Source organism: Odocoileus virginianus, chromosome 12 (assembly GCF_023699985.2).
Source record: "Odocoileus virginianus isolate 20LAN1187 ecotype Illinois chromosome 12, Ovbor_1.2, whole genome shotgun sequence".
Lineage (NCBI taxonomy): Eukaryota > Metazoa > Chordata > Mammalia > Artiodactyla > Cervidae > Odocoileus > Odocoileus virginianus.
Window position 1 is genome coordinate 65,248,443 of NC_069685.1, and position 17,334 is coordinate 65,265,776.

The following is a 17,334-nucleotide window of genomic DNA, read 5'->3' on the forward strand; positions in this document are numbered from 1 at the left end:
GTCCAGCACCGAAGCCCCTGACCTGCTTCGGGGGCTGCACTTCAGGGGTGCTCATCCTCCGGACTCTGGTCGTCCACCTGCGGCCCAGCGCGCCTGCTGCCCCTCCCTGGGGCGGCCCCTCCTCCACGGCGTCACCTTTCCACATGCCAGCCTCCCACAGGGTGCACCTCTAAGGCAGCCCCCTCCTCCCAAGGCCTCTCAGGGCCCCACCCTGGGGCTCCTGTCTGAGCCCTTCTCTGTGCAGACCAGGAGACCCCCAGCCTCCCTTCTCCCTGGTGCCTGGGTGGGGGCCTCTTCCAGGGTGGGGGCCCCGAGGACCAGCGCCGCCCCCGAGCAGGGCTGTCCGCCTCCTCCCCAGGTGGAGGGCCCTGGCTGGTGCCGGTCAGCTGCTGCAGTCTCAGCCTCAGGGCCATGGGGGAGGCAGGAGCCGCCAGGCTCTGTAAAGACGGCTCTGCCAGCTCCAGCCCCACCACCCAGGGGCCCTGGGGTCTTGGCACGATCCTCAGCTCTCCACGCCGCCCTTTCCTGTCCCGTGTGCGTGACTCTTGTAGCCGACTGTGTCACACGAAGCGATGACACAGCACGGGCAAGCGCAGGGCAGGCCATCACCGAGCCGCGGGGCCCTGGGGTCTCAGAGCCACGAGGTCACTTGACGTCATGGGCCCACCTCAAGGCCTCTGTTGTCAGCATCTGGCTGATTGGATTCTGCAATCGAATCTGGGCAGCTTAACACAGCTCCAGAAATCTAAATAACCATCGCCAAGCCTGCTGTAATGGAATTTTTGAGGTGTTACCCGTTGCAGATTGCAAGTGGCTGTTTTCTGCCAAGACTGCAGGGCTCCGTGACGCTGTGTCTCCTCAGAGGCCCTTCTGGGGGTATCTGCACAGCCAGACTGCAGGGGGCCCTCCCTGCTTCAAGTTCTTGGTGCCCAGGAGGGGTCCGGGGAGGGTCGGCCACTCGGGGACCGAGGCCACGGCTGGAAGGCTGCAGGGCTGGGGGTCCGGCCCCTCCGCGTCCTGTGGCTGGGGGCAGAGAGGGGAGGGGGTCTGCCCCCACTGACCCGCCGACAGCGCTGCTGGGTCCGGGAGCACCTCTGGGCCAGGCTGTGATGCAGCACCCGCCATAGCACCCACAGCTGCTGCTCTGAGCTGGATCTTGGACCACAGGCTCTCCCTGCCACGGTGCAGCTGGGAGCAGGGGCCCTTCCACGCCCTCTGTTCTGTGGAGTGGCAGGGGGCCGGCCGGGGATGCGCACCCAGCCCAGGTCCTGTCTCCCCGGCCTTCCCCCCGCAGCCAGCGGCTCTCCTTGACTGTCTGCTGGCCGCCTCCCGCCTTGTGCCACTCACCCCGAGCGGCTGTGGGTTGCCGTGTGTGGTCACCCCCTTGGGGAGTGGGACAAGGCTTCTCTTATGGCCCTGCCCGCTCTGGGCCCCTGCCTGGTCTGTGACCTCGTGCCTGCCTAGCAAGTGTTGAGCCTTGACCTCCGAGAAGCCCCCACCTTCTTTTCATATTTTCGGGTGTTCCTCCCATCGTGGAGGCAGGTCCCGGCCAAGCACTGGGGAGGGAGCTGGTGGGTTCTTACTCATATCCAGCCACAGTGGCTGAGGGGAGAGGGTCCTCTTCACCCAGTGCTGGACTTGGAGGAGCTCGTGGGCAGGTGAGGGCAAAGCCAGGTTCCCCAGAGAAACAGGCAAGAAAGTGCAAATCGGGGCGGCCCCAGGGGCGCCCGACCCCCACGTCCCCACCGCGTCACCTCCCGCACCTTCCAGGCCAGTCTGCCTGCCCCCTGACAGGGCTTGCCCACCCAGAAACTTGATCCATTCTCCTCAAAGATGGAGGGGAAAAAAAAGAGTTCTGCTTCTAAAAATAGCCCACCTGGCTCTGCTCTGCTGGCTGTTTCCGTGGCAACCCTCTCCTTCCCAGGAATTCCAGGTGGAAGAGGGCCCGTCCCAGCGGCCCTGGTCCGGGCAGTGCCCAGGGGCTCCTCGGTCACAGCCGGCCAGTGGAGGCTTTAGGAGACCCCCACGCGGTCAGGGAGGCGTGTGTGCCAGGCTGGCGGGGAGCTCAGAGGGACCTGTGAGGTCTCTGTGCCCGGATAGGGGGTCTCAGCGCTTAAGTGGAGAGCATCCCCCTTTCCTCAGGCAGTAAGTCGGACGAACTGACCCATGACAGATGAGAAGGCAGCCTCGGGTCCCGCTTAGCCACCGCCCCTCGGTGATGGCTCCCAAGGTGTCTGCGTCCTAATTCCCAGAACCTGCGAACATGTTACCTTCCGTGGCAGAGGGATTGTACCCACGGGGTTAAGTTAAGGACCTTGAGCCGGGAGGTTATGCGGGGCCCACCTGGATAACCTGGGGTAATCACAGAGTCCTTATGAGATGGAGGCAGGAGATTGGAAGATGCCGGTCTGCTGACTCTGAGGATGGAGCCCACGCCGTCCCCAGGAGCCTTCAGCGGAGCGCAGCCTCGCCACACACCCGTGCCGAGGGCCTCTGCCCTCCACAGCGGCAGGAAATTAAGTCTGTGCCACTTGAAGCTGCGGGAACCGTTTCCCAGGGCTGTGGTAACGCGCCTCCACAAGCCCATGGCTTCACACCACGTGATTTTTACTTTCTCACGGCTCTGGAGCCCACAAGTCCAAAACTAAGGTGTCGGGGGGCGCTCTTCTCTCTGACGGCCCAGGGAGAACGTGTCCCAGGCCTGTCTCCACGGCTGGTGTTGCTGGCAAGCCTTGGCTTGTAAATGCTTCGCTCCAGTCTCTGTCAGCACGGAAGCTGCGTCTTTGCTTCTCTTCTGTAAGATCCATCACAGCAGATCAAGGACCGGCCCTAGTCCAGTATTACCTTAACTGATGGCACCTGCCGCAGCCCAAATAAGGTCACATTCTTTTTAAATTTTTACTTATTTTTGCTGTGCTGGGTCTTCACCGCAGGCTTCCTCTAGTTGCGGTGTGCCGGGCCGCTCTCCAGCCGCAGCCCCTCATCGCGGTGGCTCCCCGTGTTAGAAGCACAGGCTCTCGGCTCGGTGGGTTATGGCCTACAGGCTTAGTTGCTCCGCGCCATAAGGGGTCTGCCCGGACCAGGGACCAAACCCGTGTCCCCTGCATTGGCAGATGGACTCCTATCGACTGTGCCACCAGGGACGTCCTGTGGTCACATTCTGAAGTTCCAGGAAGGAGACGAGTTTGGGGGGGGGGACACACCAGCCAACCCAGGGTAGCCCCCAAGGATTGGAAACTCCTGCACTGGCCGTGGACTGCCGTTCTCTGCTGGCCCGGTTGGGCTGGAGAAGTTGCGACTGCTGCCTTGGGAATGCATCAGTAACCTGAACGTCATGGATTTATTCTCTTCTAGCAAAACAGGATTCGTTCTTGCCTTTAGAGCCAGTGAAATCCACTGGGTGTTTTGGGAGTCGTTGCTTTTCTAGAAACGGTGGTTTCGGGATAACAGGCTGGGGCCCTTGATTCCACAGGCTGTTGCGACACATGGTCCCACCGTCCCGGAGCCACCAGCGTCGTACCCTGACCGCGCCCCACTCCCCAGCTTGTGGGCCAGACTGGGGGTTCTTCCCACGCTCCCCAGCCTGGAGCTGCCGTTTGCTGTGGTCACTTGAGCCGCAGAGGCTCCGGGCACCCCTGGCTGAGGAACATCATTCTGAGAAGGTGCCAGCGTGTTGGCCCGGAGTTCCCCGGGGAGGAAGGGCAGAACCAGCGTCGGCTCTCAGGAGTCGTGGCCTTTGCGGCTGGTGGAGCAGCTCTCTGGGCTCCTGCTTAGTTGTTTTTCTGTGAAGTTTTTTTATTTTTAAAAAAGAAACAACAAAACACTCTTGTTTGCTTATTTGTCATTTATTTTTAGCTGTGCTGGGTCTCTGTTGCCACACACAGGCTTCCTCTGGTTGCAGCGAGCGGGGGCCACTCTCCAGTTGCGACACTCAGTCGTCTCGTGGTGGTGGCTTCTCTTGTGCACCACGGGCTCTGGGCACCCAGGCTCGTGGGCTTAGCTGCCCTGCAGCACGGAGAATCTTCCTGCACCAGGGATCGAACCCGTGTCCCCTGCATCGGTAGGTGGATTCTTAACCACTGGACCGCCAGGAAAGTCCTGTGTGCAGGTTTGATCTGAACGTCAGAAGCTCCAGGAGCAGCAGTGTGCAGGCAGGCAGGCAGCAGGGGTTCGGCACGGAGGCGGCCGGGCTGGCGGGGGAAGGAGGCAGGAGGACGGGCAGGCAGAGCTGCTTCCTCCTGCCCTGGCCTCCTCCTCGCACCCCCCACCCCGCCCCCTGCTCTCCTGTCCTTCCCCCGTCACAGCCCCCTCGGGTCCAGCCTCTGCTCTCCCCCTCATGTTCCCGCCCGGGGCAGCCTGGCGGGCCCTCCCCGCGGCTGCGCTGTGCCGAGTCCTGGCCATCGCGTGGGCTCTGCCACCGGCCAGGGCGCCTCGTGGCCGGGAGCGTGGCTCCGGCGCGGCCCTTGCAGTTGCAGCGCTTGTGTAGGGTTTTGAGTCTGTGGGCAGCTCGGTGTCTGCCGTGTGGTTGAGATGTGGGCGGTTACTTTGTTCCTCTCACAAGCTCACTGTCCCTGAGTTTCAGTCCCAGTGGAAGTGGGGACAAAGGACATGTGGGGTCAGAAAAGCCTGAGAACCTCCAAGGCCACCCGCTCGAGAACCGCAGCCTAAGCCACTTTGCACGCGTGAGCGTCTTCCTTCCTCAGACGACGTGCCCGCCAGCAGGGACGCTCCCTTCTAAGTTGGGGTGGCGGGGGGAGCAAGGCGCCCCATTCACGCACGTGAGGGAATCTGCCGGTCTGTCTTTCAGAAAGCACGAGTGGCGTTAATGCCATCCATCCTTTCTGCCACCTTGAGCACTGTCACATCGAGTGGTTTCGTTTGCATATCTGATGTTGAGCTTTATCTGTGTGTCCAACGTGGATCTGCTCCCCCTGAACAGAGACCTGGGACTTGGCACGGCCAGCGTGCACCATCGGGGACCCGGGTCCCCTCCCTTGTTCAGCCCCTCCCTGCACTCCGCCCCCAGAGCCGCCCCTTTAACCTGGGCCTCTGCTCAAATGCCCACACAGTCCGTTTGGCCACGGGACGGAGGCCCAGGCCCCTCAGCCGTGCCCCTTCCCCGCTCCAGCTTGCGGCTCTGCGCCCCTTCTCCCGACCCTGCCCTCCTGTGTGTGACTGCCGCCTCTGTGCAGGCTTCCCGGGATGCACCCAAGATCAGTCGTCCGTTCACTGCCCTCCCCCTCCCTCCTCGTGTCCTCACCGTGTCTCTGGGAGGCACTGGCGGCCCCTCCCCACAGGACAGACTGTGCTGCTCAGCAGTTGCTGACCCAGTGCCTTCCCATCCCGCCCCCAAACACCAAGCCAGCGCCCTGGGAGCAGAGAAGCAGTTCCCCGTGTCCCGGGCAGCTGGATCTGACCTGGACCCCAGAGCCGCTTGCTGAGGTGCAATGACCTCCCCCCACCCCAACTCCCGGCCCTCCCGCAGGAAGGTGCTCAGAGTACCGGGGCTCGCGCTCAGGCTGACCAGAGCCAGCATGCCCCCCCACGCCCCTCCCGGCCCCCAGCGGCAGCCACGCTGACCAGTCAGTCAGTGGTTATTCTGGTTATCAGACATGTTGAACCCAGGAAGCAAGAGGAGGTTGCATTGTAACTCAGAGCCCCGGACAGGCCTGGAGGCTGCAGAATTCCTGCACCTGTGGCCCTGGGCGATCTCAGAGCACCTCCTGGCCCCCAGACCTACCTCATCGGGTCATCCGCGTGCACTCACCAAGGCAGCGCCTTGCCCAGGGCCCAGCACCCAGCCATTTGAGCCTTCCGTAGGTGATCCAGGAGGAAGAACCACCTCCGTGCAGACCACCTGGGTTCAGACCCAGCCCTGCCCCCTACCGGCAGGGCCCTGAACCTGTGATTCGGTGTCAGGAGCGGAGTTTTCTCGCCTGCAGAGTGGGAACAGTCGCTGTCTGCTGGCCTCCTTGCGGCTCAGCGTTCTCGTTGGTCAGGCGAGGGGTCAGGACCTGGCCTGGCATGCGTGGTCTCCGGACGCTGGGTTGTTTCAGGGCTGCAGTGGGGCTGGATGGGTGGGGTGAAGCCCTGTCCCCGGCCCGGCTGCCCCCCACCGCCTCCTTGCTGGGGGGCGGGGGCAGGCCCTCGCGGCCGGCCGGGCACAGTCCCCAGCTCAGGGCGTGCACATCAGTGACTCAGCCACGCCGCCCCCACACACCCTGCCTGCCATGGGAGGGAGTCTGTTCCCTCACACTGTGTACTTGTTGCAAAAATTTGTATCTTGGGTTACAGATTTTCGTCACCAGAAATGTATATATATAAAAGTTTCTTGCTGATTATTTCTGAAACAAGGCATCTTAGAAACCCTGGACACTCACAGGCTCTGGCCCTCACAGGCTGGTATTGAAGTGGCTACAGAGCCCAGGCCAGCCGTCCACCCCGCCGCACTCTCCACGGAGCGCCCCCCAAACACAGGCTGGACTGGCCAGGGGCCAGGCTCCAAGGTACCCCAGACTGTAGGACGGGGTGCCGAGGGTACCTGGGGCCCCAGGAGAGGGGGTGGTGGGAGGGGAGTGAGCCGGGGGCCCCCGCAGCCCGGTGTGAGGGGGCTGCTCTGTAGGCAGACAGACTAGCCCGCGGTGGGGGCGGGTGGAGCATGGGGCTGGACTTCACCGCCCCGAGCCCCATCGCCTGTCTGTCCCCCGGGGACGGCACAGTCCCTGCCTGATAAGGCCGTTGAGAGCCCACGGCCAGTTTCTCCACACGCAAGACCCCACAGGCAAGCGTGGCCTTGCTCCTCGGGGGAGCCCTGCAGCAGCAGGGAGGGGCTGTGACTGCGGCCTGGGGGTCTCCAGGGGGGCGCGGAAGGTGGGCCGGCGTTGAGCCGGGGACACAGAGGGGAAGCCCCGAAGCAGGAGCAGCACTGTCTGCAGGGAGCGGGCAGCCTGGTGCCGCCGGGGGTGGGCGGAGAGCAGACAGCTAGGTGAGGTGCGGGCAGTGGGGGGAAGCGGGGTCCGTGGGGCCCGGCCTGTGATTCGGGGACTCTGCTTCTTCCCACGGGTCTGGGATGGGCGCTGCCCACCCCTGCCTGCACCCTGCAGAGCTCAGCCAGGCCCTGTCATTCAAGCTGGTCCCTTCTCGTCCCGCCCACTGGGGGGCTGGCAGACACCCCGCCCTCACCCAGGCAGCTCTCTCTCCTGGCAGCTCTACCTGCCCCTCCGTCCCGGCCTCCCTCTTGCCGGGCCCTGAGAACCACGCCGCATCTCTCCACAGATGACTCTGGGGACGACGAGGACGGGACTCCCTCCCCAGCCGACAAGAGTGAGCTCCACGGCACCATCAGGAGTCTCTCGCTGAAGCTGGACGACCTCGGCACATGCAATGAGCTCGTGGCCAAGCACGGAGTGGCCCTGCAGCGCTCCCTGAACGAGCTGGACGGCCTCCGCGTCCCGGCCGAGAGCGGCGAGAAGCTGAAGGCGGTCAGCGAGCGGGCCACCCTCTTCCGCATCACGTCCAATGCTATGATCAACGTGAGTGCCCGGCCCGCGGGGAGGGGCCGCTCACTCCCCGCTGGGTGGTCCAGGCTCCCCCTCCCCGCCTCCTCCACGTCACCCCATCCACGCCCCCGGGGCGGGGCCGGGTCACTGGCCCTCACTGTCGGCGTGGGGCCCAGCGGGGGCTTCCTGGGCACGGGAGGCCATTCCGAGCGGAGCAGTGAGCTCAGTGTCCACAGCGGGGATGCGGCTGCCACACTGCCCTGCCATAGCTGTTGCCCAGACGCAGTGTGTCCAGGACCCCTGACCAGGGGGACTCATGCATGTGGGGTGGGGGGCAGGCATTGGGGGGTCCCTGGGCCAGCAGAGCTTCCCAGCTTAGGCCACTGCAGTCTTGCCCACCTGAGGGTAAGGGGCTAAACGAGGGGCCACGTGTGTGGACTGAGGGTTCAGCCCCAGGGGTCACCCTCTGCACAGGTCCCAGGAGCCACACGGGAATATGACCGAGAACCCGGAAGGCCTCTCCGTGGTGGCGGAGGACAAGGCTGAGCCGGGCCACAGGGCCCGCCCTCTCTCGGCCTGATGAGTGCCCCCTCTGGACACAGGCCTGCCGGCCCCCCAGGAGGGCACACCCCGGCCGGGCTGGTGGCGCTGGGAGCCGGGGCCAGGCGTGGGGAGTGGAGGCAGGTTCAGAGGACGAGGCCTGGGCAGGTGTCAGGCCGGCCACAGTGGCAGTCGGCCGTTCCTGGCTGGGGACTCGGGCCCTGCAGCGAGAGGCCTGAGCGGAGGCTGGGCCATCCATCCAAGGGCAGTGGGACGGTGGGGGCTGGAGCCCACCGCACGCCCGGCCCCTGCACCCCGTCCCCGGACTCCAGGGGCCTGAGTCAGTGCGCGCCTCCCGCGACAGGCCAGAGGGCTGAGAATGCGCCCGGCCTCCCCACCTGCCGAGCCTGGAGCCGCGTTGTCTCCATGGGCCGTTCTGGTTTTTCCCAGATAATGAGCTGCTCAGTTAGCATCTCTAGCCTAAAGAATTTATCGGGCATCAGAGGCTCGTCTGTGTTTACGAAGCTGTAAAGACGGCTTGCCACCTGTGCGCCTAATGAGTTGTGTGGCGGGAAGGAAGCTGAAGCCCTGGGGTTGGTCAGGAAGCCTGTGGGCAGCGCTGGCACCAGGAGACGCGGGCCGCGTGGCGGAACCTGCGCTCTGCCCGCCACGAACGTGACCCCGAGGAGGGCCCCGCCATGTCTGGCTCCCATGAGGGGCAGAGAAGTGAGGTGCTGGGTGGCCAGGCTCGAGCAGAGGCCCCATTCCTTCCGGGGACCCTTCCCTTCAGCTGCTCTTCGCCCGGCAGGAGTCGGCGTGGCTCTGGGTGGGCGGTCTGCGTGGATGACAGACACCGAGCACCCAGACCCCCACCGTGTGCAGACGGGCCGCACAGGCGGCGCAGCCCCACCCCCGGCCAGGCCTCGGCCTCCACCCCGGTTTTTAGGAGGGGTTGGACCAAGGAGCTGTAACCGAGGCCCGTCCCACCCAGGACCCCTTACCCTCCCCAAGGCCTCACTGTTGATACCCATGTGGAGAGCTGCCCCGGCCTCCAGCCACTAAGTCCAGCTTGTCTAAGCTGGATACAAGCCCAGGTCTGTGCAGCCTGTGGGGGGAGTGACAGTCCTCGTGACGATCGGGGTGAGACCCCCAAGGGCCACAGAGGCCCCTGCTACTCTGAGGTCAACACGGGGAAGGTGCCTCTGCCCAGGCCAAGCCCCGTCTCAGACGCCGAGACCTTGATGCCCCTCTTACCTTTGGGCAGCAGCTGCACGGGGTCTTTCCTGCAGCAGTGGGGACCCCGCATGGGCGGGAGCTGCCCCAGGTCTCACGGGAGGAGGAGGAAGCTGGACCTCCCCCTGCTGGCGCCCCTGCCCTCCACCACCCCCTCCCAGCTCCCTGCCCTGACCGAGGGGAGCCCTCCGCAGGAAACTGGGGGACCTCTCCTCCCCCCCACTCCCGGCCCCCACCCTGCCCCGACGGGGGGCACTCCTCCATGGGAACCTGGGGACCTCTCCTCCCACCTCCCGTGGACGGTGAACAGCTGTGGGGTCTCCACCACACAGCCTCCAGTTGAGCCTGAGTCGTGGCAGGGGAGCAGGGAACGGGCCGGCTGGTCAGGCGGTCACCTCCTCGGGAGGGCCCCAGGCAGGCGGCACTCGCCCCCGGGGAGGCGGCTGCTGCACCTTCACTTTGCCCGAGAGTCCGGGGCTGAGCAGCCTTCAGGAGAGAAGCAGGGGGAGGCTGCTGAAGCTCCTTCAGATCTGCGAGGAGGCAGCGCTGTTCTCAGCCTTTAGATCCCAAGTTCCCAGCAGGACAGGGAGGGAGGCGCTCTGGACAGTTTCCAAGGCCCCAGGGACTGTGGTGACTGAGGCAGGCCCCCCCCCCGTGGCCCTGCTCCCCGAGGGCACCCGGCCCTCAACCGGAGGGTGGCCCCTCTGGTGCATGTCCGAGGGCACGGGAGCTGGGGTCCTGCGTCACGGATACTGCTGCAGCTCCTAGAACCCCCCCCCCCCCACCGCTGCTGGGCAGATCCCTGCTCATCTTTCCAAGGCCCCTGGACATCACCACGGCCAGGAGGTCCTTCTGTTAGATCCCGCAGGGCCCAGGGGCACAACTGAGCCCGCCGAGCAGTCTTTAGCCCGCTATCTCCACATCCGATCCCCCAACAAACGCCATACCCCTCAGGTCAAGTGCAGGTCTTACCTGTGGCCCTAACAGTGACCCGGTGGGGCTGCCCGAGACACCACGTGGTGACCGCACTGGGCCTCGTGTCTCAGGTCCAAGTGGCCCACATCTCATTAACCTGCTACAAAGTCATCCTAGGCCCACTTCCTCAGCTGCCGTGTCAGGAAGAAAGTGTGGGCCCTGACCCCAGGCCAGGCCCAGAGCAAGCTGCAGCACCTGCCCCGGTCACCTGGCCTTGCAGACGCGACCCGGCCCGGTTGCAGTGAAATAGGAACAGGGCTTTATGCCGTCAGATCATAAACGCATTTTTCTCACGGGGAGGTCACGCTGAGCCCACCCACAGGCCTGTCTCATGGTTCACCTGGCTGGCTCAGCCCTGGTGCCAGGGGCAGCGATGGACCACTGACCCACAGGGAGCCAGACAGAAAGAGAACCAACTTCCCATGGTCACACTGCCGACAAGGCATTCCACATGCACCCCCTCCCCTGGCCCACTCAGCAGCGTATGGTGGGGAGACTGAGGCAGCTGCTAAGGATAAGAGCCCAGGTCTTGTGGCTCCAGAGCCCCTCGCTCCAGCCTGTGGCTTCCTAGGGGGCAGGAGGGTCAGGAAGCCCTCCTCTGCCCACCCTCACCCCACCTCCAGCCCCACATCCCTGCCTATCCCACTCTGTGCCCTGTTGGCAGGTCCATGCATCTCCAGGGCTTTTTAGAGTTTATTTAATCGAAGTACAGTTGATTTAGGATGTTGCACTAATATCTCCCATACAGCACAGTGCCGCAGTTATGCACATGTTCACGTTCCTTTTTTGTCCTCTTCCACTGCGGCTTATCCAGGGTGCTGACGCGGTAGGACCTTGTTGTTTCACAGGCTTTTCTACCCCAGCATCGTGCCCGTCATCCCCGCTGAGCTGGGCGCCTACAGGGATTGGACGCGTCTTCCCTTGTGCTCTGGGAGCCCTGTAACTTCCAGGCGTGGCACAGAGTCTGGCATGTGGGAGCATCAGTGAACGAGAGAGAAAGACAGCGGGGTGGGGCAGAGGGTTGTGAGAGAATGCAGGAGCAACTGTGAACCGCTCAGTGTCTGGCAGAACTCCCCAGTGAGCAAGTCCGTGAGACTGATCAAAGGCAGCCCGGCAGGCCCATGCTGGCATCACCGGCTGGGTAACTGTGCATCACTGCCAGGTAGGAGGGGCCTCACAGCACCGTGAACAACCGGGGTTCCTAGGCTGAGCCTCAAAGTGTGTGCAGGGCACCCCCAACCCTGGCCTGGGCGTGGAGGCCGCAAGCTGCACCGGAGAGCCAGCACACGCCCCGTATTATAGCAGTGGCTGCGTCACGGCGTCCGAGGTGGCAAAGGACAGAATTAACACGTCACCAGTGCGTACTTTGGGTGTTCGTTTCCACGGGGTGAAAGAACGCACTCCCGTTTTCCTCCTCCCCCGAGCATGTCTTTGTGGTGGAGCAGATGCCCTGGTTTGGGGCTGGCCTCTGGGGGCTGGCGGTGACAGCAGGCGCCTGGGACGCCCTGGCTCCTTCCTGGCATCTTGTTTGCTCCCCATAACGGCCACATGAGGTTGGTGTCCTTACAGCGTCCTTGTCGCCGTCACGTATATCACTCAGGCGCTACCCCGAGGCCCAGAGCGAGGGGAGCCCCAGTGTGGAGGTGCTGGGCCCCCTGGTGGGCTGACAGCCTGGGGCCCCTCCTGATGGGCCCCTCCAAGCTGGGCAGGAACAGGGTGAGGGCAGCTGACAGGTGAGCAGAGCTGGGGGGTGGGTGCGCCCCACAAAAGACCAGATAGTTGAGCTGCAGGAAGCTGGGGGGTGGGGGCCAGGTGCTGGCCACCAAGGCCCCCGACAAGGACGGAACCTGCACACTGGGTTCCTCACCAGGGAAGGGAGCAGCCCATAAGGGACACGTCCTGCTGCCTGCGGCAGAGCTGGCCCACGGGGTGGGCTGCAGACCCTGACGGCAGGGGCACAGGGCGCTAGAACCCAGCAGAGCTGGAGCTGAGGGGGGCCCAGCTCCAGCTGGGGGCGCTGAGAACAAAGGCAGGATGAGCAGATGTGGTGGGCACAGGTGAGGACAGGTAGGTGGGAGCAGAGGCAGCAAGTCTGGGCACTGGGCCAGGGCCTCACATGCGGGGCATCAGAGGAGCGGGCCGGGTCAGAAGGGGCCCCTTCCCGCTGGAGACCCTCTGGGGCTGCTCTGAGCCCCATCTGGAGAGCATGGGGGGCCTCCTCCGGGTCCTTCCAGGGCCCGCGGGCAGGCTCCCGTCTGGCCCACTGCTGCTTGGCTCCCAGCAGCTTGCTTGCTTGGGGCCTGGGGAGAGGAGTAAAAATAGATTCCAGGACGGTCTAAAATCGGTCGGCAAACTGGCATCCAGATGGGGCCAGCTCCTGCCCACCAGGGTGAACTATTTTGAGCCTGGAAGGAGCTACTTTAAAGTGTGGACGGAAGTGAGAAGCCACCCTCGCAGGGCCGTGAGCAAGTACCCTGCACATCCAAGGAGGGCTGGCCAGGCTGAGCAAGCCCACAGGAGCAGGGGGCTTGGCCCGGAGGGGCAGTGAGGCTGGTGGATGCGCAGTGTGGCCACATGGCTGGTCCTGAGCCACAGGGGCCCCCTGGAGAGCCTGGCACCACTGTGGCTCCTGGGAGGCCCTTGTTCTCCATCTTAGAGCCCGGGATGTCTATGCTTCTCCCCAGGTGGCCACCTGTGACCTAGAAGGTCCCTTCCCACCATCGGGAGGCGAACGCGGAGGCCAGCCTGCCACTCCTGGGTGGGAGAGGAAGGTGGCTCCCTGGACCTGGCATGAGCTGCTGGCCACGCAGAGGGGCCCATGGAACCTGTGACTCCACAGAATTTTCCCCCTATTCGCCGCCTTTAGTACCACAGAGCAGTGGAGGCAGGTCCACAGCGATGCTGCCCACGGGAGGGTCGATGTGGCAAGTTAGCCGGTGGAGCAGCCCCGGCCAACCGCCAACCTGGGAGCCCAAAGGCTGTGAGCCAGCCACAGGGCCATCCGCCCCGGGCAGGGCCTGGCTGCTGCAGGGGGAGGCATGGACCGTCCCTGCATCCTCCCTGCGAGCCGGGCCAGCGGAACCTGCTGGGTGTCGAGGGCTGGACCGTTTCTGAGGTGGTCCTGTGGCCCAGGGCCCCTGCCCCACCCGGCCCTGGGCATCTGGCCTTTGGCCCCACCTCCTCTGTGGCTCTGAGGGCCACCGTCGACACCCACAGACTCCCCGGCACCCTCCTCGTGGCCCAGCCAGGGCGGCCATGACCAGGCAGCAGACCAATGGTTTCTGAGCAGCCGCTGGGAAGGCCGGACCCGAGCAGGGCTCCCAGCTCTGCAGACCCTCCTAGACTTTGGGAGACTCCCTGGGCCACACGGAGAGGGGGCGTAGAGACCCAGGCGGAGGCCCAATGCCCTGCTCTCCCGCCCACATGTGGGGAGCAGGGAGGCTGTGGCTGCGATGAGGATTAGGATTAGGGGGGACAAAAGCAATTAATGCGCATCCTCCTTCCCCTGGGTGGAGCTGGGCCAGGGACACAGCCCAGACCCTCAGTGTCTGCCCCATGGGACACCTGCTGGGGTTATCGGCAGCCACTTCCCTTGGGCCCCAATGGGCTCCCCAGATGGGCAGCCCTCAGCTGCCTTCACAGGCCTGCCCCTGGGTGGGCGGCAATGCTGTGAGGGGTCCCAGTGCAGGCCCAGGGCAGTGTGGGGGGCTCTGCAGCGGCCCGGGGCGCTGCTTCTGTACAGGGCGGGGCACGGGGTCTGAAGGACAGGACAGGGCCTCAGGGAGATGAGATGTGACCGTGCTCTCAGCCAGGGTCAGCCAGGCCCTCCTGGGGCTGCTGGGAGCCACCCCCGGCTGCCTGCCCATCACTGGGCCCCAGGCCTAATCCAGCTTAGCGAGCACAGCTCAGCATTCTGGGCAGCGGGGCCAGGCCAGCCCCTGCCTTCCTCTGCGCCTGCCGGGATGGGGCCTGGGGAAGGGCAGCAGCCTCAGGGGAAACCGCTACCTCTGGGGACAGACACAGGTAGGCAGCTCAGGGCGGCGGAGGCGCGGGCTCCCATCACCTGTAGATGACCCCCACCCCTGAGCCCTGGCGTCGGTGGGAACGGCCCAGCCCAGCAGGTCCAGAGGCAGCCCTGAACTCCCTGCCTCTGTGGCTCCATGTCGGCCTGTCCTTCAGAGGCGGTGAGGTGGGGGCCCCTGGGTTTTCAGCAGGCAGCCCTGGCTGTGCCGGCAATAGCCGCAGCTACAGGGCCCAGGCGGGGCAGCATCCTGAGGAGCCCAGCTCCATGGCAGGGAGACCCTGGAGGCCACACCAGCCCAAGGGGCGCCCAGACAGGCATAAGGATCCAGCTTGACAAGGGAGACTCAGACCCTGGCCCTACAAGCACAGCCTGCAGTCTTGAGCAGGTCCCTTGGCCTCCCTGAGCTGCATATCCTCCTCACCACACTTGTAGTGGTTCCTCAGTGCTTGTGAGGATGCCCCCCGACACCCCTTATCCCCAACCTGTGGGGGATCAGAGGGTGGTGGGGCTGGAGAAGGGGAGGAAGACACGGGGGCCACATGGGAGGCAGCGTGTGGGGAAGGACGGGGCCCCGGAGATGAGTGTGGAGGGGGTCTGGGATCAGGTCTGAGAGAAGCTGGGCAAGAAAGGGGTCGTTTCTGTGGAAGGGAGCCTAATTCATCTTCATACCACAATCATCTTTCCCTCCTTGGCTTTGTCACTTTTTAAAAAAAGTATCTGACTGTGCTGGGTCCTAGCTACAGCACAAAGGATCTTTAGTTGCAGCGTGCAAGGGGCTGTTTCCCTGACCAGAGATCAAAATTGGGGCCCCCTGCATCGGGAGTGTGAAATTTTAGCCACTGGACCACTATCGAAGTCCCCTTTTTTAAATTGATTTACATTGTTGTGTTAACTTGAGGTGTATAGGAAAATGATTCAGTTATTCATTTTTCTTCGATTCTTTCCCCTGACAAGTTAACACAAGGTACTGACAAGCGTTCCCCGTGCTATACAGTCATTTTTCCATCTTCCCCTCTTTGCCTTTGCTGGTAGGGAGCTGAGGCCATGTGGAGTTCTCTGAGTCTGTGTGAACTACGTAGCTTGACCTTTGGTTGTTTTATACTTTGGTTGTTTGTGGCTCTTTCACAAGGATTGTTTTAAATGCTCTGAGTTATATAAAAGCGAAGCATCCACCTATGTTAAAACTCGAGGGGTGCCTGCGGGAACTGTGCAGTGTTGGGGGGGGGTGATGGCAGCAGGTCCCACGGAGCAATGCTTATCAGGCAGAGGCGAGGCCAGAGGCCCTTTTAGAGCTGCCAAACCAGTCCGATGGGGCAGGTGAAGTGCCAGCGGGCAGGGTCCCCCCAGACCCCAGGAACCAGAAAACGGTGAGCACCCACATGTGTCACCCGTAACAGGGCCCCACGTTTGACACAGCCCTGGTCCCTTCACACCCCACCCAAGACAGGTCAGCCGGGGCCCTGGCATCCTGCGCTGCTCGCCCCTTGTTGGCCTAGGCAGCGCCTCCCCCTGGGCCTCAGTTTCGGGGGCACAGGAGCCCCCAGCAAGGGTCCTCCCTGAAGCGGTGGGCCCAAGGAGACGAAGGCACACCCCTCCCGCCAATGCCAGGCCTCTGGGGTGAGTTTCTGACACCACGACACGCCCAGCTCTGCGGCCCGAGAGCTGACCAGACCAGCAGCAGAGTGGACCAGCATCACTGTGGTCAGGGCTCCTCCTCAGGTGGCAAATAGGTGGCCGGAGTCCAGACAAACCTGACGGGGCGCTGGGCCGCGCTTGGGGTCAGCAGGGGAAGGCTGACATGCCTTTGGGTCACTGAAGGCCGGCAGCTCAGCTGGGGTGGGCCGAGCTCTGGGTTACGGACCTGGGATCCTGGGGATCCTGTAAGCACATGGGACGTTTCTGAGGGGTGCTTGGCCCTCGCGCCCCTCTGCCACCTCTTAACCTGCCAGGGCAGTCCCAGCAGCGAGGTGCCTTCCGCTCTGGCCCCGGCGGGGGTTTGTCAGCGGCTGCTGTCAGGGCCCCTGCCCTGAGGTTTACTGTGAGGAGAGGCGGGGCAGGGGTGGAGCTGGGGGCCTGTGGGACCCAGGGTGGGAAGGCTTGGCTCCAGGTCACAAACCTGGGAGCAGGAGAGCTGGGCCTGCCGCGGGGCCTCCCCAGACCCACCTCGGCATCCCCAGGTCGTGTGGCAGCTCCACTCTAGGGGGGTGGTGAGCCTTACAGGGCCGGGTGCAGCCTCTCACCTCGAGCCTGCTGAGCGCATAAGGAGCTTTCCTCCCTTCCCCACCAGTCTCTCCCTCCCCCAGCCCGTGTCGGGACACCTGCCACAAATCCCTGCCACGCTTGAGAAGCGCGTTACAGTGGCTTAGGTGTCACCGGGCAGGGATCCGACCTGCGAGGGAGGGCAGGGGCCCCTGAACACGCCCCCCTCCCCAGAGCCTTGCAGGGCAGCTGCTGGGGACTGAGCTTGTTTGCTCTTTTGTCAGACAGGGACGGCCCCTCTCCTCCCACCTTGAGGAGACGAGCGGGGACAGGGTCTGCGGGGCATTCCTGTTGTGGTTCACGGACAGGACGTGTGCCCAGAGCAGCCGAGTGGCCCATGCAGGAGTCTGCCATCCCCACTCTGATTGCTCACCCTTTTCTGGCTTCCTTGAAGGGAGCCCTGCCCGCTGCGTGCTGCGGGGGGTGGGGTGAGAGGAGATGGGGTGACGGAGGGAAGGTGCCTGGGAAGCGCTTGTTAAGGGGCGACGTGCAGAGCCAGCTGAGCAGCCGGCCCTCTGGAGCCCCAGGCCAGGGCCCGTTCCACCAGCCAGGGTGCAGGCACGTGCTCGGGGCCGGCCTTGAAGAGGGTGTCCGTCAAGTGCTCCCAGGCCCTGAATTCCACATCACCCCCCTGACTCCCCCAGCGGCCCTTCAGGTCGTGCTGCGTGGTCCCTGTGGCCAGTGAGGGGCCCTGTGCATTTCTCCCTACAGGACAAAGCTCTAACCCTTGGGGAGGGGCCACGTGCGATGTTCATGGAGCCCAGTGGCCGGTGGGGGTGGCGGCCTGAGACCACCCATGCCTCT

General features: G+C 64.2%; 1 protein-coding gene across 3 annotated transcripts in view; it reads left to right on the top strand.

Moving 5' to 3' along the window:
* OSBP2 (oxysterol binding protein 2) overlaps positions 1-17,334 on the top strand; it is a 119,496-nt gene that overhangs the window by 87,103 nt on the left and 15,059 nt on the right. For all 3 annotated transcript variants that reach the window (XM_070475580.1, XM_070475581.1, XM_070475582.1), the window contains one exon: positions 7,276-7,532. In XM_070475580.1, coding sequence (XP_070331681.1) covers positions 7,276-7,532 — 257 coding nt within the window. The remainder of the gene's footprint in view (positions 1-7,275; positions 7,533-17,334) is intronic.